Source organism: Denticeps clupeoides, chromosome 12 (assembly GCF_900700375.1).
Source record: "Denticeps clupeoides chromosome 12, fDenClu1.1, whole genome shotgun sequence".
Lineage (NCBI taxonomy): Eukaryota > Metazoa > Chordata > Actinopteri > Clupeiformes > Denticipitidae > Denticeps > Denticeps clupeoides.
The window spans coordinates 11,470,741-11,496,930 of record NC_041718.1 but is presented as its reverse complement, the minus strand read 5'-3'; the positions used below and the strand labels follow the sequence as shown (position 1 = coordinate 11,496,930).

The following is a 26,190-nucleotide window of genomic DNA, read 5'->3' as shown; positions in this document are numbered from 1 at the left end:
GAAAGAACAAGTTCTTGCAGCGTCCACCCGTGTCTTCCCCGTGTTTCTTTCACGGGGCGTCCAATTAAAAGAAGAACAAGGTAAATAATAATTAAGAGACGTTCCTACGTGTTCACGGGTCTGTGAGCATTCTCAAGGGACACAATGAAGTTCTAGTTGTGTTTTCATTTGCGTGTTTATTACTATTTTTTTTACCGCCATTTAACTTCACGTACAATACAGGATACGAGTCGCTTCTCTGTGGTCTAATTCCATAAATGAAATAACAGGCTATAGTCAGGACGGAACGAATATAGTTTGAATGGTTTAAAAACTTGTTTTTATATTTATAGCAAAAAAAAAAAAAAAAAAAATGCTGTGTCCTAAACACTTTATAATGTGTGGAACGGGTCCGGCGGGCGCTAGGACCCGGGCGCTCCGCGGGGCCTCCAGCCGCTCTCCGCTCCTCTCCTCTCGGCGGCGGCAGCAGCAGCCCTGGCGGCGGCGGGACTCGACTCGCTCCCCCTCTGACTCCGGGCTTAACTTCCCGAGCTGACGTCAGCCGTCAGCCTTGGCAGTGCTCGCCGCTCCGGACGTACGCGCTGAGAGGGAAAATGCTGCTCTCCGTGCCGCCGAGGACAGGAATCAACCCGTACAGCGGCTACAACAGCAGGAACGGCAAGAAGGTAACGCGGAACCGCGGAGCTCTCGGGTCCGAAACGCGCTTTTAACGCGTGACAGTGAGCTGCAGTGTCCTTGAAAAAAAAAAAAAAGAACCGACACACACACACACACACACACACACGCACACACACACACACACACAAGTTGTTGGCGGAGAACATTCGTACTCCGTGTGCTGCAGCCCCGCAGCGGCGCGCCGTTCGGAAAGAAAAGATTATAAAATTATGTTGTTGTTGGTGGTGGGTGTTTTTTTTTCTCTCGAGGAAGTTCGATTCTGGAGTCGAACGTGGCTTCCTTTTGTGTGCTAAATGGAATTCCGCGAGCGATAAGTGCCGGGAAGAACTTGGAAAAATCGCGTGCGAGCGAGCGAGCGAGCGAGAGAGAGAGAGCGATGTGGAATATCGGGATGTTATCGATTAACACGGCTTATCGATCAATACAGCGCGGGGGGGGGTCTCTCGGTGTGAAACGTTGGTCCGTGAATATTTCTTCTTTCTCTCTTTTTTTTTTTAAGACCAATCGGCGATAGTTGGTGGAAGTTTTTTTTTTTTTTTTTTTCCTCCTCCTTCTCCTCCTTCTCTTTCTCCCTCTCTCTTCCATTTTTGATGAACGAGAGAAGGACGCCCCACCCCTCGAAGCCCCGACTCCGGCGTCGTGAAGGGCCGGGACGCCGCTGGATGCCAGATTAACCATTTTTTTAGGGAGAACGAGAGCGGGGGAAACGACAACATCAAACATGATTTGGGATTAAATGCAGCGATAGTTTTACGTAACGCGACGCGTCTGATCTCTATCGTTTTTTTTTTTGTTTTTTTTTGCAAGTCAAACTAGTCTCATTAAACCAAACGCTGCCGTTTTTATACTTTTAAATTACAATTTGCCTACTGGAACTTTGTAAAGTTGTCGTATGTCCATACACACATGCCCATATATAAATATATTTACCAAAGTTAAATTACTTAAATTACTTTAAAAATGACACATTTTTACAGAGTGAATTTGGTAACTGCTATTAATTAATTACTTGGCAAAGTAATTAGTCTTCATGATGTTAATTGGTGTTAATTGGGTATGGGTAATACACCTAATTTATTTGTGAAATGTTATTTGCGGGGTCTCCTCTCTCTATTTCTCTTAGTCTCTTGACCGACCTCGTTGTGCAACAGTGTGTTGTTGCTGGCAGTGTGTACATTGTCATTAGGATCGCTTCAGGGCCAAAGAGTGTGTGTGTGTGTGTGTGCCTGCCTTTGCTTGCGTGCAAGGGCGTGTGTTTCGCTGCGGTTGCGTCACAGGCGACGGACGTCGGCGACAAATGACGGTGTGCGGGTGTGACCGCGACTGGTCGTCACGGATAAACACTTGGAAAGCTGTGATTGAAGTTAGTGTCAGAAGAAACACACTGAAATATATGTACATATCTGTCTCCTTCATTGTGTTCTAACTTATATATAACTCTTACTCTAGTTTACTCAAAATGAGATCTTATCAATAATATGAGTGTAACAAAAATGTAGTTTAATAATTATAATACACATAAACATCAAACCAGTATAATATATGTGTGGTATATGTTGTTACTGTATCATAAATAGATTATAATGCTGAAGTCACAGTTAGACATAACATTATGCTTCATTTCAAAACACCACTTACTACCATTGAGTCCCTGAGCAAGACACTGAACCCTGAGTGTCTCCGGGGGGACGGGGACGACTGTCCCTGTAACTATTGATGGTAAGTCGCTCTGAATAAGGGCGTCTGAGAAATGCTGTAATATCAGATACTGTGGTAAAAATGCAGTATTTGCATCACAGAGAGCACTAAAGAAATAACCCAATATCAACATATTGAGCACCCTTCCAGTAACATTTAACTGGAACACAATGCGCTGGCCACTTGCTCGAAACCTCATATCAAACCTCATAGTTTCTCTCAGCAGGCTTTCTCCAAAGAAAAAAGGCGTGCAAACACACCCCGTGAGCCTTTTCCCTTGCGGTACACAAAGAGCATTCGGTGACAAAAACACTCTCCAAATGTTTGTGTGCTGCCGCTTTGTCCCTGCCCTCAGGTTCCCTGTCACCTGAGGGATTTGTTGCGAACTGGAAGGCCAGAGGCCACGTCCATATCCTTTAAGCTGCAGCCCGGCCTGAACCGTACCCTACGCTAGATACCACGACTGGCGGGCTGCCACTTCTCTAAAAGCCTGCTGTACGCCTCTCAGACCGAGCACCGCGCGTGCTCCTCCTCCTCAAAGACCCCCGGCGACGTCACGTTCACACCAGCCACGGGGTGCTGTAGAATTGTACGGTGCTTATTAACGTTTGTATGCGTTTTAAATGTTTGCCTGTCGTTTTTTTTTTTTTTTTTTTTTTTTCCCCGTAACGCAAACATTGAGTGGGTAGTTCCATCTTGTTTGCAATGGGCCTTCTGCATACTCTGCACATTCGTATATGCTGAAAATGTATGTACACACGCAGAACTGTCTTAAAACCGATGACTAACACTTATTTTACTACACGTATCGTGGTTTTTTCAGGCCATTTTCTCTCCCGTCATTCTTTACCTACTAAGGACCAGCAGCTGTTCTTGGCACAGATGCGGAACGGCAAAGAGGACGCTGATGTTAACATTTTCGATTTTTTTTTTTTGTTAGTCTGGATAGCAAGATCTTGCTTTGTTAATGTTATTTTCTTATGTTACCACCTCTGTAACGTTAACATTGCGCAGGGGCTCAAGAGCCATGTTAGAACTGTGCCAAACATGGAGAGCCAAAAAGCTAAATATTTGTTTCACCAAGTCATAGGATCTTTCCCCATTTTTGTGGATTTCCTGGAAGCCCTCTAGGAAGGTTCAAGTTACCTCTCTGGGATGTAGCCTAAAATTGTTTTTACGAAGTCCCACGCTGTTTCCCGAATACTCACTTATTAAAAGTATTTAACTGCTGGCGTGACTAATGTCTTCTCATTACAGGCGGTTGTGGTACTGACAGATACACAATTTTTATAATATCTCTTAAAAGATTACTGTACCGAATAACCGTGAAAAGTACTATTTTAATTTTAGTGGTGCCAGGTTAAAACCGGGATTTTAAACTACCAGCCAAAAGTTTGGACACTAAAAAAAGTTTGGAGACTAAAATGGAGCCCTTTTCAAAAAGTCCAACGCAAGAAACACATTTAGTATTTTTTGGAGCAGGAGAAAGCAAACTATGCCACTTTTTACCTTAACCACTGCTTTGTTCACCATTGTCATCATCAAAAGTCGTTTCATGAGACGGTCTTTGACACGAATGAACTTTAGGACCGTTGGAATCCGTCCCCGTTGTCTCACTTAAGGTGGTCTAGAGAAGTCAAGAGAGTGAAATGCTTCCATCAGAGCAAAAGCCCCCTGCTTTGGAGAGATTTAAAAGTTTTTTTTTGTTTGCTTGTTCGTTTATTACACAACCTCACGTGGCATTGCCCCCCGTGGCAATGCTGGGACACTTGCAAGGCGCGCCTTTGCGTCTTTCTCCGGCACTGGTTGTTTGGACGTTTGGTGGTGGCAGAGAGGGACAGTTCACGCAGAGGTCAAGTTCATGTGTGGAGAATTCCTTGCATATCTTCCCATCTCTCTTCTCTACCTCCCTACCCCCATTCTTCCCTGTTCCCATACCTGTGCCATGAAGGTAAATAAAAGGGAGAACACAAAATAAACATTGGCTGAGGGATGAATAAAGCCTCTTTGTGCCCGAGAGGTGATTATAGAACCAGATGGCACAGGGTTTTGGGTTACCTCGGTGCCTTTGAAACTACATCACACAGATGCACATGAAAATACAGGACCACCCCCCCCCCCCCCCCCCCCGAACCCTGTGACATTATGACTCCCTTACTACGTTCAAAGGACAATAATTTTGTCATGAAGTGGCCATAGTTCAGGACATATGTTTAGTAGGTTTGATTGGAAGTCATTTAATTTCCCTGTAATTGAGCAGTTCAGTCCAATTCAGCTGTTTAATGTGGCCATTGGTTTTTGCCGCATTTGTTTGTGAATGTAGCTGAAGGTCAGAGAACAGAGAATGTCATCGCTGCGTTCTGAAGAGCCGTCAGACGGCCCCGCTAATGGAAACCAGCTCTAACGCGTTCTCAGCCCTCTCCCCAACGCGCGGCGAGATTTCCAGAATTCCATTCATTTTGACGCCTTGGAATTCCATCTTTTTCCAGCGAGAACCTGAATAAAATATGTTGCGAGATGTTCCAGATTGGCGACCGCAGACTACAGGTCCAGACTGCAGATTGGGATGGTTATTGTTTGGCATGTGTTCTCGCCTTTGTGTTTGGTGTCGTGCGAACAATATACTCCGTTTGGCCAAGAAACATATTCAGTTATATGTCTCTGAAATGTAAGAAATGGCGAGAGATTGCTTGTGGTTTTGGCTCTGGAGGCAACAATTATTTGATGAAAGTGATTGTTTTGGTTACGGTAACAATCACATGATGACGCTGATCATTCTAGTGTGGTTTTTTTCAAACACAAAAGTAATGCTGGGACGCCGAACGCAGCCAAAACTCATTCAGTTGCTCCAAATGATTTTAATAATGAAAAGAATAACCGTAACGGTTAGATAGACGTATGTTAGTTTTATCACATGTTCACAAAAATCTCCTGTAGTCTGTGGATTGTGATCCTGGATCTCATTACAGTATTAGATGTCAAATTCTTTTCAGTGTAAATTGAATAGAGATTTCACCCACACTGCTGACAACAGTTCAGCCGGTTGTCTCAGCTTTCTGTCTCAGGTGCTCTCAGGTCCTTCTCCGCTGTCTCTCGCTTTTGGTTTTGAATTGCTTCATTAAGTCAATTAGCTTCGTATGTAAAGCATAATATGTGGTGCATGGGTTAAGATGGAGAAGGTAATAAAATAGTGTACAGTGATTGAATTAAATAGTTTGCATTCGTCTTGTCCGTTGAATGGACATTTTAACCTAGACCTTTATTTACAGAGCATGCTATATATTTTATATATTTTAGAATATATCTGCAATATGTTTGTGCAATCTGCAGAAATACAAGGCAGACGTGCATTATGAGTGCAGACTGCACTGGAATAACTAAAACTGTGTGGGATACTCGCAGGGCGGAATTTCATGCCCTGTGAAAGATGAGGGCTGGGCTGTGTGGCGCTATGTAGAGAGTGTAACCAAAAGTGTGACTTGAGGATTCACAGAGGTATTCAGGGAGAAGCTATCTTCCCACCCAGCCCTTTTTGTTGGTGTCTAATTATTTTTCACACCCAAAAGAGGAACTGTAATGTTCATTTTAAAGAGAAAGTTTGAAGCGGGTGCAGTCAGTGATGATAACGGAGATCTTTCCCACACCATACTTCCTAATTCTGGATGATTAAGATCCGCTTCTGTCATCACATCTCCTCCATTTCCTTCTGTTTTCCACAATTTGAAAGCCCTTTTTAATGGGGCCATCGGTGATCTCTGCTGTAGACATCCTGGGATCATGGCTGCTACCAAGGCACGCAGCTCTTTAATTGAAGAATTCTGATCGCATGTGACACTACCAAACGCTCCTCACGCAATGCATCTTATATAGCACTGCATGTGTCATGCCATCTAGAGGTAATGTAATTATTATGCATTTTAAATGCAGCACTTCAGTCCTGTATCTTTCTGATTAATTGTCAGCCTGATATATGAGTTCATCTATAGGAGGCCAGCCGAGGTTATCTGGCCATGACCCACAAAGTGGTCTTGGCACTCCAGGTCCCTCTTGTTCTGTATAGCCATCAGTGTAAAGCGCGGCCCCGTTACCCGTGCCAAGTGTGGGGTGGGGAGAACTCGGGGTGGGATCAGGAAGTGCGCGGCTGGATAACACTCCGCAGAAACCAGACACCCTTCTGGCAACGGCCGCCTGGCAGTTTGCTTTAGATGACAGAGATGACCAAAGGGTATCTGATGTTCCCCTCTCTGGTACCAATGGCTCCATTGTTGGGGTGGAAGCGTGTCTGCGTCCGCGTGGATGCTGAAGCATTCCGACGCCCGTTTAGCTAATCTGTTCACACAGACACGCAGTCACCGCAGCTAACTGTACAGACGCTGCTTTACGGGCAGGTAAATGGGCGGTGAGAGGGCGCAGGGACGAGTCTGGGCCGGGCCCGACTGTCGCCCGTCACTTGGCAGGAATGTGGCTGCGCTCGTGAAAAGCCCGGGCTGATAAGAATCTCGATCTGACAGTAATAGGATGTCCTGCTTCTCTGCACCGAGCGCAACGCGGCACCCATGGCAGCGCCATGCAGCTCCTCGCGATTACGCCGGTGACGTGCGGGCACACGAGCCCGGGATGAAGACCTTAGTCTGACAACCAGGGGATTTATGGAATTTGACCAAAGTTGCAATCAGTCATTGTTACTGTGTGATGACTTTTATTACTTATACCCATCTAATTAAGATCCTGCATTTTTATACCACGTTGTTTTAAGCATGCATTTTGTATTTAATAACATATAACAAAATCTAAAAAAAAACTTGCAGCCTAGTGCAGCTGCTATGGGGGGGGGGAGCAAGTTCCAGCTCTCAGTCGTCAGAACATGACAACTAAAATGATTCCACGGTTTTCAGTTGAGCAACATCCTTCATGTTGTCATGCTTTTTGTTAGTCTTCATGCTCCTCCAGGCAAAAATGGCAAAGGAATATGTAGTTACCAAAAAGGTCGGTTTCTGTTTGCCTGCAGCGGGTGTGCGAGCTTGTGTGTGCGCGAGAGCAGATGTGTTGATTGGACGTGTGAACGACCATTCCGCAATACTGGCGAAACTGGGGAATAATGACATAAATAGGGATGAAGATGTTATTTGAATTGATACATGTAAACAATGAAATGCACAGAAGTAAAAACAGATTGCGGAGTGCACATTGGACCGTTAATGTGGAAGAACAGAAAATCAATCAAAAGAGGAAAAAACACAACAACCTTAATAAGCCACACAAACAAATATTCATTCAGTAAAATATTGGTTTGATTTTACTTAGTAAAAACAAACACGTGAAAAGAACTCTGTGAATAAATAGATTAGTTAAAGTGAAGCAGCACAGCACCCGGTGCACACAGTGAAATTTGTCCTCTGCTTTTAACCATCACCCTTGGTGAGCAGTGGGCAGGCATGACGGGCGCCCGGGGAGCAGCGTGTGGGGACGGTGACTTTGCTCAGTGGCACCTCCTGATTACGGGGCCGCTTCCTTAACCACTAGGCCACCACTGCCTAGAGTAGTTTTACAAGTAGACGTCTTAACAATAAGGACAATCTGAGGAGTCTGTCATTACTGTGCTTCCATCTGACGAGCTCAGCATGACATGCTTTGATTATCAGTAGTATCTATTGATAATCTATGTGATGGCCATTTAAAACATCACGTATTTAGTAGCACATTTATTTCATGTGTGAAAAAAGATCTTGTAAATTAACAACAGTATTGCTATTACTGCGCGACAGAATGTGTGTTTTGAGGGCAGGGGTGGTTGGAGCTGGGCCCAGGGGCACATGGCAGACTGTGTCATTGTGGCACTTCTCCCCGCCATTGGGTCAATATGTGAGCCTGTGTTTGGTGTGGAGGGTCAGTGTGATGATTTGTCTCTATATTTGCAAAAAAATGCAGTTTCTCAACAGTATTCCAGGCTGTAGAGTGTGTGTTTTCTTTTGTTTGCGCGTGTACTGGTAGAGAGAGTTGTGTGTGTGTACACTTCCGCCCACCTTTTGTGTTCATTTTCGCGCTGCATGCCTATCGTGTCCACTGCTGTGACCAAACACAGATCATCTTTTCACACCAGACGTCTGTCGGAGGAAGAGGAGATTAAACCTCCCCAGATGAGTTTGAAGGGGAGCCGGGGGGGGGGTGGAAATAAAGGGGGCTGCAACCTTATGCAAGTGGGTCAAGGGGGGGGTGTTCCCAGGCCCTTATAAAATGGGGGGCTGGAGTGCCCTTTTTTTTGGATGGGGATGTAATTAGCGAGATTGAATTCTTTCTCTGTTGGGTCCCCATAGCCCTTGGCCCCCTGCCAGGGAATCGTGAAAATACAGAGGGTGTGATCTGTGACCCCAGTGGCCCTGAACAAATTTGCCCATTGTCTCCTTGAAGCCTGATCCGCACCGCCTGCTCTAATTGGATATTTCTTCTACCTTTGGCCTGAATTGCTCTTGGAGCAAACGTGGAAGCAGGGCACGGGCATGGCGGTGATCACCAAGCCAGTGGGATGGGTTTAATGTCTTTATTTATTTACAATTGATGCTTGATGGTCTGCTGGGTGAAATTTCAACCCCAATAAGTCTCTTTTTTTTCTTTTTATAGTTTACAACACAATAAAATATTTGTGTGTGTGTATAAGGATGTGCAGTTTTAGTTTTTTCTAAAATGTTATTACAAGAACCAAAATTTTGAAAAGAACTTAATTTAAAATTAGAAATGTATTTCAGTACGTTCAATTCTTCAAGCTAGTTTAGCTTTAAAGATGGTTGACCGTGTTACCGTGTTTTTGCGAGAGGAAAATCCATGTCACGGGCAAACATGGAGAGGAAGAGTTGATGTAAATTTGGGTGGGTCTCTTTAAATCGTTCCAGCGCTCTCATCATTTCCCCTGGATGCAGCTTAGCAAAGTTCCCAATTGCACTCAGTTTTCCTGAACTTGGCAGAGGAGAGATTTCTCCTCCACCCAGCACCACTAAGATCATCACTAGAATTTCATTCGGCTGTTGTGCCTATTTATGCTAGATGAAGTTTTGAAAGATTCAAGCGACCAACATGTTGTAATGTCCATGAACATTAGGTCCAGACAAAGGAAGTCTTAAGTGCATACTTTGTGCATGAATGGAGAGGAAGTGAAAGCAGAGCCAGGAATCGGCTAATGTTAGCGAGAACTTACTGCCACCCTGAAGGTCCCTTTTTGTTCCTCTAATACTCATCACCTCTAATGTCACTGCATCAATAGCGGAAAGTGGCCTGTGTTTGGGAGCAGCAGCAGGTTGTCCAGCCAGGGCGGAGGGCCATTCTTCAAAGAGGCCATTGTTGGTTGTCGGTCAGCATTTCACCAACCATTGCTCAGGAGCACAGAAAGCGAACTCTGTATGTGGATTTAGCGAAACTCGTACTCAGCTAGACTGTACAGATGGGACAATGACTTTTATTTTAGTATGTGCTGTGGGACATTTTTAACTGTTCTGAGCACAATACGTCCTCAGGAAAACAGAAAAAGACCACTGGCTGGTTATCTTAATCGTGAAGAGGAGAAGCTATTAGCCATTGCCCACTACTGAACTAACTAATGGTGATTTTACAAAGTTTAAAATGGGAGAAACAGGGCTCTCGTGCATCCTCTCATGCGCCCTACTTCCTTATTCTGAATGATGTAAGTCTGCTTCTGTCAAGACATCACATGCTTAATACGTAGCAAACAATGTTGCCAGATGCCAGATTGTTTTAGCCCAGAATCATGAATAATGTGCCAAAACAACCACTTTTATATATTAACTTGTTCTTTGTGCCATTAGCTAACATGTCCAGGTCCACTAACAAACTAAACATGCTCACATGTTATCTAGGGCCCTATGAAATCCATTTTATTTTTTCCTAAGTTAGTTTTTTTTTCATTTTAATCTTCTGAATTCCATGTTTTCTATTATAAACATAATTTTTAACCTAAAAACTATGTGATTATGTACAGTTTGCCTTTGTAAACCATGTAACTATTTCACAATATTACACATTCTGTAAAATAAAAGTGCTTCAGGTGACTTAAAAAACATAGCAAGTAAATAAACTTTGGGGAGTCCCAGAACACAAGTTGTGCCCACTTGCATAAAGAACCACGATAATAAAACCACGTTGTGAATCAGCTGATTAGTTTGCATGACCAAGAGTTTGCTGGCGTGAGCAGCTCGTGCTAGTGTGTTTCTTTTCTCTGTTTCTGATATGAGTTATTGACTGAAAGTGGTTGTCACATATGTTCTAACTGGCATTGGTTGTTCCATGCATTTGATAAGAGTAGATTCAGAGACGTGTCATAGGTGGCCATTGTGCGTTAACGTGTTCCCTTGTTCCGTCAGCACTTCAGTAGAACAGCTGATGCTGATGGCAGGCTATGGGCGTTCTGTTGATGTGTAAGCAGCATGCAAGGTCGGCATACTTCATATGGCCCAGAGAGCACAGAGGTTGCATAATAATGATAGTGGTTAGTGCTTGGTTGGTTTGAGCTTGGTAAGACTCAAATCGATAATTAACAACACTGTTTTTACTAAAAATATTATTCTGTTATAATGCTGTATACTCATTGTTGGTTGGATCATGAGCCAAGGTATGCCTGGGCTTTATTAGAACTATTACAGCTGTTATTACAATGTTATTACACTCACATGGCTGGAACTTAGGCTTATGATTGTTACTGAGGAAAACAGTGCTGGTAGGGTTTTTAAACATAAGCCTCTGGAGAAAATTCAGATGTGAATTTGACTATTTGTTTCCCCCTTCTGTCCACAGCAGGCTTATGTGTCCTCCAGCCACCAGATGGCGCCCCCCAGTCCCAACACCAACAGCAGCAGCACCAGCAGCACTGGGGGAGGGGAACAGCTGAGCAAGACGAATCTTTACATCCGTGGCCTCCATCCGGGCACCACTGACCAGGACCTGGTCAAGCTCTGTCAGCCGTGAGTCAACCTTGCTTCGTTGGCAGCTAGTGGACCTAGTGGAAATCTGTGCGACTATTTCTTTTTTAAATCATTTTTTAAAGGAAACAGTGCTCATTGACTATAAGCATGACCACATTGGCCATCCTTTAAAGCTAGAAAGAGTGCGCTTGAGTCAGCAGTGCAGCCATGGCAGTGGCCTTTGTACGAGTTCACTGGCCTGGACGGGTTTCTATGTGTGCTTTAGAAATGTCACTCCGCTGTAGAGTACAGTACATTCCTGTGCGGAGTGTGTGTGTGTTTGCCTGTGTGCCTGTTCACTCCAGTAACCTTTACACTGAATGAAACACCGCCGTTAAATGGTAGTAAATCAGTTACGGCTCACATCATCTGTGGCCAGGATGTGATTTGCTGCGCTGAGGAGAATTGATGGGAAAATATTTATACAAAATCTCCAGGCACAGTAGATAACGCAGATAAGACAGACCTCAGCACAAAGAGTACAGTGGATTAGAAAAAGGAAAAAAGAAACGTGGGAAATAAAACAAAGGACAGAGAGAGAAAATAGAGGGAAGAGCAACATGTATGAAACAAAGATCATTTTGCTAAGGATGGAAAACAGCCAAAGAAAGAGAGAAGGGAGAAAAGAAAGAAAGAAAGGCGGTATTTGAGTATGAGAAACTTAAAGTTTGATGGAGTGGGAGAAAGGGGGCCGTGGAGGGGTAAATCTTCACCGAATGTCCTGATGTAACCTTCTCGGAACAGAAAGAGGGAGCCAGTTGAGACAGTGCAGCTCCTTTCATAACAGGACAGTACATTTTACTTTATAAACACCGTGACAGGTCTCCCGGCACAATATCCCTCCTAAACAACCATAAAACCATTCCCTATCATAGCTTTACATGAGTTAAATCTGCTGGCCGGGCATTTTCATTTAGACTAGTTTTCAAGAAAATGGCAGTAAATTTGAAATGTTTGGCTGTATGGTTGTGCTGGGTGATTTGGCCTAAAAATAACATTTGGATATTTTTAAGTTAGTTCATGTCTTTCCGGTCTGGGGAGGACCTTTATGACACCGCAGAACCGGGAAAGTGGTATAGATTTTAAGTGAAAGTGAGGTGAATGTCATTGTGAAACACTGCAGCACAGCACACGGTGACACAATGAAATGTGTCCTCTGCATTTAACCCATCATCATTTACATTTATGGCATTTATCAGACGCCCTTATCCAGAGCGACTTACAATCAATAGTTACAGGGACAGTCCCCCCTGTAGCAACTTAGGGTTAAGTGTCTTGCTCAGGGACACAATGGTAGTAAGTGAGATTTGAACCCGGGACTTCTGGTTCATAGGCGAGTGTGTTACCCACTAGGATACTACCACCCTGAGTGAGCAGTGGGCAGCCATGACAGGCGACCGGGGAGCCATGTGCGGGGACGGGGCTTTTGCTCTGTGGCACCTTGGCAGATCGGAATTCGAACCGGCAACATTCTGATTGCAGGGCCACTTCCACCTCTCTGTGGGCTTCTGTCTGCTGTTAGCCGGTTGCAGACTGCATGTGCTGAATATACTCAGCGCTAGATTGAGTATATTGAATATTAGGGGTGTTGAAATGAATCTTGTAATCTATGCATTGCGATGCAGACATGGACGATTCTGCATCAAGTAGTGCCGGTAGTGACTGTAGCTACCTGATCTGAGTATAGCGCTGCTCCGGCTAGGAGTTTCGCGCGGCGTGACACTCGGCAGCCTCGTGCGTGCACTGCGGTCAAAGTTTAAGTGTGTTGCGCGCCTTGACACTTTTTTTTGCGGAAAAGCTGATCTTATCAGAGTGTCCATAGATCTTCAACACGACATTATTGTTTTATCGGGAGTTTAGAAAAGCACACATTTTTTTGCGCTGAGCCTTGCGGCAAGATTGGTGTGTTGAACTCGGTTCGCTGTTTGTTCGTTCTGAAAGTGGCTTTAGATTTGCGCCAATGAGCAGAGGTACGGTCTGTGTTCAGTCCGCGCCCACCTGACGCCACTGACATCTGAACCAGGCAGTTTTGTGCTTGTTGGAGCAAATCAAAGTGTCCACAACAAGACCTTGGAAAAATCATGTGACGTAATGTAGAAACACTTGTGGAATGCATCGTTATGCGTCAATAATCGAGACATTGACAATCGTAATTGAATTGAATCGTGAGACCAGTGAAGGTTCACATCTCCATTAAATGTATTGCCCACCCCTACTGCATGGCAATATTTTCACTGATATTGGTGTCTGCAGGTAATCTGATGAGTACTATTTTCAAACTGGTGCTATGCCCTAAGCATGGGGCTTGTTCTCTTCTGAAAGGTCAAATGCATCCCCAGAAAGAAACGCAGTCTTCAATGTTGTTTGTGCATTAGCATGACATATTGACAGACAGATGCAGATGTAAATCATCCAGAATGAGGAAGTAGCATGTTTGAGAGCCGTCAGTCATTGGCTTCTCCCATTTTAAATGCTGTTTATGAAAACATCATAAAAGATCATGTTCTGGATGAATTACACATCACCAGAAAGGGTAGGGCTGTAATTTCAACAGTGTGTGGTGCAGTGGGTTCTTTTTTATTGCACTAACATTAAGCTACTTTAAATTAGTGAGTTGTATTACACAGTGTGACATAACATCCATTGTTTTATTTAGTTTTATTTGACATTTCATCATAGCTCCTTAGCTCACATGGGAAGTTATTTCTTAAAAAACAAATTTGCCATCGTGTCCATCAGCAATAAATGAATGTAAAACACAAACATGTGAATGAAACTAATGACTTATGACTCATGAAACACAATGATTATCAAATTATGAAAGGTTGCGGGTTGGGACAAAAAGTTCAAGGCTGTGCAGAATTTAGTGGGATGGTAATCGGGTTGCAATCGTGATACAACAAAATACTGAGGTAACTAAAAAAATACGCCTCTTGAATGAAAAGGTTTAGAGATTGTGTTTATACTAAATTCCTCCACCTCCTTTTTCATGTTTCAGAGGGAACGTTGAGATGACCTAATAGACCACTTTATTTAAAGTAATTGTGGACACATTTAATCCCACTGCAGGGGCGTGAACTGTGAAATTGTTTAATATGCAATTAATTATGCGGGCGCACTACACAGTGAATAGGTGTGCTATTCGTCTGCAAGCTGAAAGCTCATCATCTCTCGATTACACTTTCCCAGAGTTTCCTGCCTCCATTCTATGGACTTAACAAGACAAAGAACTGGTTCAGCCCCTGCATGCCAAGACTGATCTTGTTTTCTCTGGTTCATTAAAAAAATCCCCTGCTGCCTTCAGACTCAGGCGTGCTGTTTGTGGCAGTACAGAGCGGTGAGGGTCAGCGGCGGGTGAAGGTAGGATAGGTGAGATGCCTTGGAAATGACCGGAAGTAATTCCAGGCCGAGTGGAATATGGAAATTCTGGTAGTTGAGAGCTTCAGTGCTTGTGTGTGTGTGTGTGTGTGTCTGTGTTAAGTGAAGGATCTCTTGATTCGTACGCTGCTGATTCTGCATTTCCACAATGACGAGCACAGCCATGTCTGCCATGACACATTTAGTGTGTGGAAAAACCCTAACAGCCATCAGCATTCAGAATCCAGGGAAGCTAGTAGGAGAATAAGAGCCTTCTGTGATGATTTAAAAGAAAAAGCATCCAGCATTTTCCAGTAATATCTGTGATGTTCACGAGAATGGAATCACAGGTTTGACTTTTATGGTTCCTGTTACCTTGATAGTGGCTTGTTCACATGTGAAATCTCAGCCAACAGCTGGATTGAAGTCAGTACTGCGAGAGAACTCCTTGCGCAGGCCCCATACTGGTTTCCATCAGGGGCCAACTGCAGGGTATGGGTGGGGGTGTGTGTCTGTGTGTTTCAGCTTCATCTGTGGTTTGCAGACACTCGACTCTAATGCAAGTATTACAATGAAGATTTGGCTCCAATCAGTGCATGTAAATTTCTTATGGAAACTGTAAACCTTCACCTTGTATGTTTGGGAGTAGAGTAGTCATTGTGTGGGTGCTGCATTAAAGATTGGAATTTATTTAATGATTAGAACTTGATGAACAGTTACAGAATTGGTAAACAGCTGGACAAAAAACAAGTTGAAATTTGAAACATGACAAAAATAGACAGGATTTATATAGACAGGATTGGAATTTTCATAAAATGCAAAACCTGTCTGCTGTTTTGCAACTGAAATGATATTTAATCTTAGCCAAAAAAATTGCTTATATATAAAGAAATCTTACCTGGAGAAAATTAGCTAGTTTCCACTTGAACATTGAGAATATTAACTTCCTTGGTGGTGGATGGCTTTCGCTGTTGTTGCTCAGGGAATTAAAGCTTCTGTATATAAGAGTGTCACAAAAGTTAATACATGCTCAAAAAAAACCATCACTACAGTGCTTGAGGGACCAGCGGAATGGTCCTGTAATCCATGAAGACATGCAAACACACCCTTTCCTGCATCACAGCAGATAGCCTTTTGAAAGAGGAGAGACTGGGACTGTCCACAGTTTGACCTTCGCACTGTTAAACAGGAAGCTTGCAGTACTATAATAGGACCTTCACACTCTCTATGTCTCTCTCTCTCTCTCTCTCTCTCTCTCACACACACACACACACACACACACACACACACACACACACACACACATTCTCTTGCTCTCTTTCCTATTGGTTCTTGCTTGTCTTAAGTCCCTTAGAATTTTTTGTGTGTGTATTTGGTGGCATGAATTGTGTATGACTGCATGTACTGAATCATGACCCCTGTACCATGATGGTTGGGTATGAATACATGTACCATTACAGCCCTATAATGCACTCACACAAACATGACCTGGTGAAATTATAACTTCTGCACTCTCAATTGTCGTTGTAGTCTGGACATCCGCAATGCAAGACAGTTTTCTGGGCATGTATTTTGGTCTGAGCATGGTGTCTGAGTGCAAAGCAGAAAGACATCAAATACATTGGGTATCTGAAATTAGCACTGAAAGATAATTAGATTTTTTTTATGGTTTTTCATCCAATACCACAAAGTACCGAAGTTTGGTACCCAACCCAAAGCTTGTCCGATGCTAGCTGCTTGTATGAGGTCACCTCCTCTAAAACAAACACACATATCCTGACACACACATTCCTCTCTGCCTTTCTCTGTCTTTCTCTTTATGAGCACATCGTGTTCATTTATATTATAGGTCATGCACACTCCTCATGACTGTGCTTCTAACATACCCCTAGGGCTGTGCAATATGCATAAAATTCATATTGTGATATAAATTAACCTTAGACCATAGACTTGATAATGAAATGTGACTGTTTTTGAAAGGGTAACATGTCCATAGCAAAAGCCCTGCAGCTGATGCATCACTTACAAATACGACATATAGCATAGCCGTATAGCAGATAAAACAATTCTACTGAAAATGCTCTTTCTGTCACACCCATAAGGCCAGTGAAATACCAGGTACTTGTATGATATGAGTGATTACACAAAATGTTTTAACATTTTTATATATTCAGCTGTAAAGTTTGTCAGAAAATATTTTACTGACACAATGCTTGTTTATATTTTATCTTGCTGTCCCTCCAGGATTCCAAGATTTAATTTAGTGATTTTCAAAATCATAATAACTTTTTTTGCACAGGGCACCATGGCCATTTCCATGCACATTGTCAGTACCCAATCGGTACCATAAAAAAGCCACCAAGCTATGGCCTAAACCATAACTTTAGGTTTAAGGATAACTAGTCATTTTTAAAGATACTAAAGGCCTTATTTTATTTCTTTTAAAACTTGAATTCAGAAATATTTAAAAATCCACAGGAACCCTGCCCGTGCGCTCTGTGCTCTTGACCAAAACTAATGGCTTGTGCTGCAAGTAGGCTTGGTTTCGCGCAGGTAATGCGACTTTGTAATTTTCGCGAGGACCGGATATTTCTGCAGTAGGCCAGTATAATGAAAATCTCTCCCGTTGGCCAAATTTATATTGCGTACAGTTTATACGGCGCAGCCCTACATACGCCTTTCACTGATTTTGTTCCTTTGGCGTAAGCTGCCGCTTTCTCTTTGTTTGTGCCAATACTTTATCTCCCCCACCCATATCTGTCTCATCCAAGGTTTTTGGAAGTGCTGTATGGTGGATGTGGCGAGTATTTTGAGCCATTTGGTGCCAACATTCAAAATTCCATTTCCATTTCATGGCCAGATCATTACAAAAAAAAAGATGTGTGTTGAATTAAAGTAATACTCATTTGACTAAACTTCATCAGACAAGAGACAAGAGTGTTTTTCTGTGTAGGCCGTGCTATCTTTTTTTTTGCATTTCACTCAAATGGTCTTAAATGAGTCTTAAATGATTTCCCCTCTATCTTGATACTCTCTTTTAATGCAAGCTACAAGCATTTCACTGCATATCATACTGTATGACTGTGTACGAGACAAATAAAAAAATTCGTTTAACGTGGATGATGGATATCAACTCCCCTTTATATTCTGAAACACATTAGTTTATGTGTGCACTAGCCTAGCAAAATTGGTTACAAGCTACCAACAAGGAAAAATTTTGTCCCACTGCTAAATAAGTGCACTCTGGCTGCATGGAACTGCCACACATTCAAACAAGAGCTGTATGTTCTTGTGGAATTAACTGCACACATCAATGGAAGACAAAGGAAGTCAGTGTGAAGTGTGTCCCAGCGTGCCTGGGTTGAGCTGGGACAGTAGGACCCAGAAACCAGGGTCAGTGGTGAACGCAGTGGGCCATAAGCGAGTGAAGCCGTGCATTCATTTGCCTGCGTGCCGTGGAAGCATGACGAGAGTGCGCAGTGCCATAGGCAGCTGAAGTGAAGCGTGCCGAAGCTTTGCCAGGCGATTTGCTTCTCAGTCGCTGACTCAGGATCAGTAGTGATAGCTCACAGTGGGTTTTAAATGAATAATCAAGCATGATTGGAAAGATGGTTTTAAAAAAAAATGAGGCACTAGGACCCAGAGGAGAGGAAGTGGGAGAGAGAGCGTTGGAGAAAGAGAGAGCCGTGTCTAATGGAAAAGAGAAGACTGGAGGCAATGGGAGGGAGTGAGAGTAGGAAAAAGAGAGGTTGGAGGAGGGGTGTGGGATCGAGTTACACATGGCATGCCCTGCTGTCACTGAAGCAACACAACACGTCACTGAGCCAGAGTTCACTACAGTACAACTCACTGAGAGACAGAAAGCGTAAAAGAGCGCACGGATCAGGACTTAAGAATAATTCTCTCACTGCCTTGGTGTAATATTCAGCGCTACCTTTTTTTGCTCTTTTCGTCATTACAGAAATACAGTAATATTGCTATAATGTTACATAATGTAAACAAAAAAAATGTATATCCAATAAATTCTAGTGCTGTTCTATTCAGGGATCTGTAGCAGTGATCCATTTATACTGAATTATAATTCCAGATTGGCAGACTGAAAATCCTCTCTGTGTTTTTGGTGCATTTACAGCAGTCATTAGCAATGGTCAGTTCAGATATGTTCTTGAATCAGTAATTATTATTATTTATTATAGATCATTTTATTATATGAGCCTTGCCTTTTGACCTAATGCCAAAGGAATGGTAGGGCATTCGATATGTTCTGAGGTTTTGAGCTCTGCAGAGGAGTGTTCGATCACAGCACTAGCTGTTGTTTGGTAGTCAGGATGTGCCAGAGAGGAGGCAGACACCCAGCCAGACAGGTGGGGAAAGGAAAGGACCGGAACAAATTGTCTTTGTCCCCTGAGGCAATGTCTCACCCACAGCATAAACAGCGCCAGAGAAGCCTGGTTACTGTACAAATGGTGGGCGGGGACGGGCGCGGTATTTTTGGCTGCATTCTGCTCTGCTGCAGATTGCATTAAATAAACTCACTTAGGCCTGTGTGTGTTGGTGTGTGTGTGTGTGTGTGTGTGTGTGTGGTCTTCTGGTAATTGCATGTGCGTGTTTGCCTGTGAAAGGGAAAAACGGTGTGACTGGTCTGCTTGAGTATGGAAGGTGTTGTGGTTGTACTCATGGCTGTTTGTTGTTGACTTTGTTTTATAGATACGGGAAGATAGTGTCCACAAAGGCCATTTTGGACAAAACCACCAACAAGTGCAAAGGTGAGAGGTCACTAGTAGTCTTCAACTGAGCACACAGATGCACAAACACTAAAATGTCTATGGATTATTTAAATAAATAAATAAGTGTGTGTGTGTGTGTGTATATATATTGTTGGCAATGTGTCATGTTATTTTAATGAATTCATCGTGGTATGACGACACATATATATTTTAATGTGTGTGTGTGTGTGTTTGTGTGTCTTTTGGGCCAGCACTATTCTAAAGCAGTTCATGTGTGGATATGTTGTACTAACATGCATGTGTTTGTTTTTGTGTGCAGGCTATGGCTTTGTTGACTTTGACAGCCCAGCAGCGGCACAGAAAGCGGTGACGGCCCTGAAAGCCAGTGGAGTCCAAGCGCAGATGGCCAAGGTAGAAACATTTCAGTTGCACACAACACAGAATATCTGATCAACCCTGTAGTTCACTTCAGCCATCTGCCACATTCCTCTAAAGGGTATATTCTTTCCTTTACATCCTTTTTTTGTACACAGCCGCTCCCAAAGCAGAGTTCCTCTCCCTTTACAAAATACTTCATTCAGCACCAGTCGGCTTTAGACGTGTTCGAACCTCATCACAGAGTTCATTCTATGTCGCTTGTGCTCCGTAAGAGCCGCTTCAGTTGTTCTCCTGAGGAAATGAAAGTCTGTAATCAGTGAAACTCCTTCTATTGTTTTGAACATAACTAGGCATTACACACACACACACACACACACACACACAGCTCTTGAGGTTATTCTTAGCTTGTCCTGATTAGACCCAATGGGCTGTTTTGGCATCATTGCAAGATAAACTCCATGTTTATGATCAGAGCTATTTGCTTTAGTTAGCTAATGGTTGGAACACACACACACACACACACACACACACACACACACATACAAACACACACCAACAAGGGTAAAAGGTTATGGTTATACAATATTTCTATCCAAAGCACTTGGAAGCACAGTGTAGATAGACGTAAGCATGCCGGGCACAGCTACAGCTTAGATAAGAGCTGGTGTGCTGTGGTGACATTCCTCATATAATATCTTGTATGGATGTGTGTGTGTGTGTGTGTGTGTGTGTGTGTGTTAGTGAATGTGGGTGTGTGTATGATGAAAGGGTCTGCTTCTTCTGTACTCTTTAGATAAAGATCCCTTTTAAGCTACTTCTGTGTTACAGACACCCACGCAGTACATGATTATATTACATGGACAGTTCCCCCTACTTAAATTTTCTAAATTTATCTGTAAACTATGATGTTTAGGTAGGACAGGTAAAAAGTAGCTGATACTAGAATCTATATTAATATTGTATTAACTTGTATGAAATGATTTTGAAATTTTAGTCTACGGTCATGTTATGTAGATGTAAAAAAAAAAAGTAAAACAAACAATTCTGTAAATAATTAAAAAATGCTGTATATTATAATAGCAAAATAAATTTTTCACACGGGAAGAAACCAGGAAGGCACACAAATGCAGAGGTTTGGAACAGACAGAATGGGCTCAGCGTGAACGTACTTGACAGCAACATTTAACACCGATCTGAAGAGCGCTCTGACATCTCGGCGCTCTGCACCTTCCTGGAAGGTTGCCGCAGTGGTTTGATTCCACGCAGCCCTCTGTCCTCGCTCCCTGCCGAAATCTGAGCCCAGGATAAAATGTCTACCTCAGCTGCACTCTGTAACCCAACACAATGCAGCACACGTCCGCCACTTGTGTCTTTTCATGCCGGTGAGAGAGAAACGTTTCAAAGAAAGACCCATAGAGAACTGGATGTAATTGGCAGATCAACAGACTGACTCAACCAGGAAAAGAGAAAGAGTGAGAATGGAGGAGAAGAGACGAAATTAGCAAAAAAAAAAAAAAAAAGTGGAACAATAGAAAGGATATGAGGAGAATGGCAATGGCCTTTTGGGCGGGGTGGCATTTGCTGACTCTTACACTCTTTTGTTAATGAGTCAGTGAGGAATTTGAGAGAAATATCTATATACTGTTCCATAAATTGCTGGTAAAACTAGGAGTTTAAATTGCAGTATGGAAATGCCCCTTATACACCAGACCGATGTATCAGTTTAGAAACCGGCTCCTTGATGGCTGGGGACTGACCGCTCTCACACGCGCTTCTTCCTCTTTCTGAGTGATTTCATCCAGTGCGTGTCACTAACACGCACGCAGACATCATTACAGATTGTGCTCTGGGTGACAGAATCAATTATACAACAGGAAAAATGGTGGTTAATCTTCTTCAAGGTACCGATAGCTACAAAGATCTGTTCACGTAAATCCTAAGGATGCCTCTGACCTTAGACTGACAAACAAGCCCCACCTAGTGCCATTTTTAGAACAGTGCCCTGTGTGTGTGTGTGTGTGTCTGTGCATAATGAACGGTATTGCTCATATGCTGAACTATCCTAGCTTTGCTAATTTGCTATCGGAGCACTGTGAGATTTTCTCTCATACGTGCCCTGTCTCCCTCTCGCTCAGCAACAGGAGCAGGACCCCACTAACCTGTACATCTCTAACCTGCCCGTGTCCATGGATGAGCAGGAGTTGGAGGGGATGCTGAAATCGTTCGGCCAGGTCATCTCTACTCGCATTCTCCGAGATGCCAATGGTACCAGCCGTGGCGTCGGCTTTGCCAGGTGAGGAAAGGGCGACGGGCCACAGATAATGGCCAATTATGCAATATTTGTGCAATTCTTAATAGCCTAATGAATACAGTTTAGACACTTTTGCAGAAGACATTAACTAGGATGCTAAATATTTATAAATTGATGTTCTTGTTCATGGAAATTCCTGTTTACTTTCAGAATGGAGTCCACAGAGAAATGTGAGGCTATTATACAACATTTTAATGGAAAATATATCAAAATACCACCGGGAGTGCCAGGTTGGTCGTTAATATGTGTGTTAATATGTATACATTACAATATTTGCTTGAACGTATACAGTATGTTGTCAACGTTCTCCTTTTCAGTGCCCACGGAGCCTTTGCTGTGTAAGTTTGCCGATGGGGGGCAGAAAAAGCGACAGAACCAGGGGAAATACCTACAGAATGGACGACCCTGGGGCAGAGAAGGAGAAACGGTGAGAGAGCCACGGGGGGAGATCAATGCCGGCAAAATGTTTTGTTGAAATCAAGTACTTGGCCCATTGTTTCTGTATGACATCCTTTGTGAAGGTTATTATTAAGCTCTATTCCACTCTTATATCCATAGTATGTTTATCTTCATTTCTTGTGGATTTGCAGTTTATCAGCATGTTATGTTTAAAATGAATTTGTGAATTGTCTGTTGTTCTCTGTGAACATGAATGACTCTTTGTCTGCAGGGGGGAATGACACTGACTTATGACCCAATAGCCTTACAGAACGGGTGAGTTTTTTGTGACATAACAACCTATCTGTAGTATTGCACAACACTGGGCATTTATCTTTGCGTTTTGGGGGTGAATTTGCAATATTATTGCAAAATTGATCTGTTTTTCGTGAGAAATACAACCAAGCTACTTTGTGTAATGAGCACATCAGTGATTTTTTTATTTGTTTTCTGTGTTTTCAGGTTTTACTCCCCTCCCTACAGTATTGCCCCAAATCGCATGATTGCTCAGAACTCACTTTCTCCCTACATGCACTCCCCTGTCTCATCCTACCAGGTTAGAGAACACACACACACACACACACACACACACACACACACACACACACACACACTTAAATGGTTGTATATTAATATCTAATATATGCAATACTAGTATTCTAAGCCTAAGCATTATCCCTAAACCATTATTTGGGGTTATTCCTAAATCAGATCTCATATATGAATACATACATATTAACATTTTACATCTATTTAAATCATGTTAACTTTAATCTGTATAATTAATTTTAATTAACAGCTTGCTTATTTAGGTAATCAAGATCTCTTAAGGACATTTTGAAAAGAGAAGGAGTCACATATGACAATAGATGAAGAAATGAAAACTATGTAAATGCTTATGTTCTGTATGCAGATGCACAGTCCCTCCTGGATGCATCACCAGTCGTACCTCATGCAGCCAGCAGTGAGTCGGTTTTCAGTGAGAGATACAACGCATCATGTTTGACTTCATTTCAAGTTTGCTCTTATTTTTTAATCCCTGCCTTCATCATGTGTATCTCTCTCACCATCTTCACAGGGAACAGTACTGACTCAAGCAATGGATCACCCAATGTCCATCCAGCCCACCTCAATGATGGGTCCACTCACTCAGCAGCTCAGTCACCTGTCCCTTGGCAGCACAGGCACGGTCTGTATATTAAAAAAAAAACAAAAAACATTATTTTTCCTAATACTTCTTTTGTATTTTTCTCATTATTTGATTCCTTTTCTTTAACAGTACATGCCTGCTAACACAGCTATGCAAGGGACCTACATCCCACAGTACACCCCAGTGCCTCCCTCTAGTGTTGCTGTAGAGGTAAGACAGGAAAGAGGATTTGTCACTCAGATGTATGAAGAGACATCATGCAATCTTAGACATCATGCAGTCAACTGCTTGATTATTAGGGAACAGAAATCCTTTATGGAAAGTGTAATTGCATTTAATTGAAAAAATATATATTTACTGTTATTAATCTTGTGGATTTACAGGAAAATGGTGGACAACAACAGGTTGCTATGGAAACACCCACAGAACACACAAACTACTCGTACCAACACACCAAGTGAAACTAAGGTGTTGCTGACTTCCTTGTGGTTTTGATCTAGTGGCCAGTACAACAATTACTGTATAATTTAAGAAACAATTCTTGCTCTTCTGCTTCAGGGCCGGGTGGTTCATGTTAGAGTCAAAAACACAGAACGTCTCTTGGAGGCCAGCAATTCTCCACAGGCAAGCCGTACTTGACACAAACACAGATGACAGAAGAAATAAGTCTTTGGGGGAAAAAAGAAAGGAAACACTCATCTTTCAATGAGCATTAGAGCAACGCAACCAAAGGTGGGTTTCAGCAAAGGAGCTTTGGTTGTTTTTGTCGTCATAGCGCAGAAGATAAGTGAATACAAACAACAAACAAAAACAACACAAATATTGATTCTGAGAAAGACACAGAGCATTATTTTTTATGCACGTAATAACAAATTCTTATTTTTAAAAAAAATTCTGGATTACCAGAATGAGATAAGGAAATAAACGTAACAACACAATGTGTCTTTTATTTTTTTGTATTATATGCAAAACATTTATTTTCTAGTTTTGTTTCTTTTTTTTCAGCAGCCGTAAGATATTTTTGTACAGAAACTCAAAATAATGCATTTTAATTGTCATATTTGTCCTGAGTTGTCTTGACATTTTTTATGTAGGTCCTAGTCGATGCTAAACCATTTAAAGCTACTTCTCAGAGTTGATCAATTCCATTTTCAAACGTCGAGGCCACGCCTAATATAAAGAGCATTGGACAATCATTAATTATTTATTTTTTTGCAGGGCTAAAATGATGCATCCAAAATAATCTAATGCTAACATTATGTATTTTGTGAAATGTGTAATTTAAGAGATTTTAAGAATTTAAAATGATAAATCAGGCATTTAATCTGAGATGATTTGAAATTTTAGAGAAAAAAAGAGCATGTTTCTCTGTATTATATGCACTATACAGTGTCCTTTTAGAAAGGAAGTAGTGCCTAGAAAAACAAATGGAACACAAACAGTTTCACATGCACTAGAACATGCAAGTGTGTTCTCTTCTTAAAATATAAAAGTCTAGTTTAATTTTATGTGAAATATTAACTCTCCTGAAGTGGCTTTAAATGTTTTTTTTTTTTTTTTTTTTTTTTTTTTTTATTCCTGTTGCTACTTGGATATGTGTTGAGAATTAGCTAGCACTTGACGTGAGTCTCACAATGCCACATCATGAAACTTTCAAACCCCAGACCATGATGTCAGGCAGGCAGTGCATAAGTGGAACAGCAGACATTTACCAGTGAAACGACTATGGTGCAGAGCAACACCATTTACTTTAATGCCAGGTGGTGATAAGTATGTGGTTATTTTGAGAATCATGTCAGTAAAACGTTGCCAGAATTTAGTTTTTTTTTTTTGTACAGACAAGAGAGAGATGTGTTAATATGCCTTATGCTTGGGTGGTGAATCATGAAAAATAAAGAGTTTAAAAAGTAAAATGAATGAAGCAATAGCCCTTCAAAAAGTGAGTTTTTTTTCTTCTTTCTAGTAATGCTGCTGTTTTTGATTTTTTTTTTTTTTTTTTGGATTCCTGTCCTTTTGTAGAGTAATATAGATGGTGTTTTGTTTTCTCTTTTACTTCTTGGGGGTTGGGGGTTGTTCTTGGTTACATTTCTAGTAGATGATGTAGATGAGATTTTAGCTGTAGACCAGATCTTTCCATGAGTGTAAGTAGTGAAAACTTTGGGGTTTTTTTGTGATACTATTAGGAATTTTAAACTTGTGAGATTTTTCTTTTCACTGTCGACTGATTTTTTTCCCTGTCTCCTTGCACTGTTTATTGACGTGTCTCTTCTTCAGCCGATCACTAGAAGCTTTAAGATGGGTGGACAACCAGTGAAAATGCATTTGGCTCTGACCAATCTGAGTACAAAAGATAAAATTATTATTTAGTGCTGGAGGACATGCATCGTGGACACAACTTCATTTTAAAGTAAGGGCTAGGACCCCCTGTTGTATGGGTTTTCGCTAGCATTCATGTCATTCACCAGAACAAACAGGGTGGCTATGTTT

General features: G+C 42.1%; 1 protein-coding gene and 1 long non-coding RNA gene across 2 annotated transcripts; one reads left to right on the top strand and one right to left on the bottom strand.

Moving 5' to 3' along the window:
* Positions 1-456: 456 nt before the first annotated feature.
* On the top strand, positions 457-25,234 carry LOC114800540 (RNA-binding motif, single-stranded-interacting protein 2-like). Its single transcript, XM_028998035.1, has 14 exons — positions 457-665; positions 11,176-11,342; positions 19,407-19,465; positions 19,746-19,837; positions 21,940-22,097; positions 22,266-22,345; positions 22,433-22,542; positions 22,786-22,829; positions 23,016-23,109; positions 23,467-23,517; positions 23,632-23,742; positions 23,833-23,913; positions 24,087-24,171; positions 24,262-25,234. The coding sequence occupies exons 1-13, from the start codon at positions 594-596 to the stop codon at positions 24,162-24,164; spliced, it is 1,197 nt and encodes a 398-aa protein (XP_028853868.1). The 5' UTR covers positions 457-593; the 3' UTR covers positions 24,165-24,171; positions 24,262-25,234.
* LOC114800541 (uncharacterized) lies at positions 14,142-15,845 on the bottom strand. The gene is made up of 3 exons (XR_003751402.1): positions 15,806-15,845; positions 15,598-15,694; positions 14,142-15,253 (listed from the first exon to the last, which is right to left on the bottom strand). It is a non-coding gene; the product is annotated as an uncharacterized LOC114800541 (long non-coding RNA).
* Positions 25,235-26,190: the final 956 nt, after the last annotated feature.

Excerpts from the sequence above, each read along its gene's own strand:
- LOC114800540 (XM_028998035.1), top strand. The coding sequence starts at position 594 with ATGCTGCTCTCCGTGCCGCCGAGGACAGGAATCAACCCGTACAGCGGC. Across the intron at positions 22,098-22,265 it reads CGTGGCGTCGGCTTTGCCAG|AATGGAGTCCACAGAGAAAT; the intron begins GTGAGGAAAGGG and ends GTTTACTTTCAG. Across the intron at positions 23,914-24,086 it reads CCTCTAGTGTTGCTGTAGAG|GAAAATGGTGGACAACAACA; the intron begins GTAAGACAGGAA and ends GTGGATTTACAG.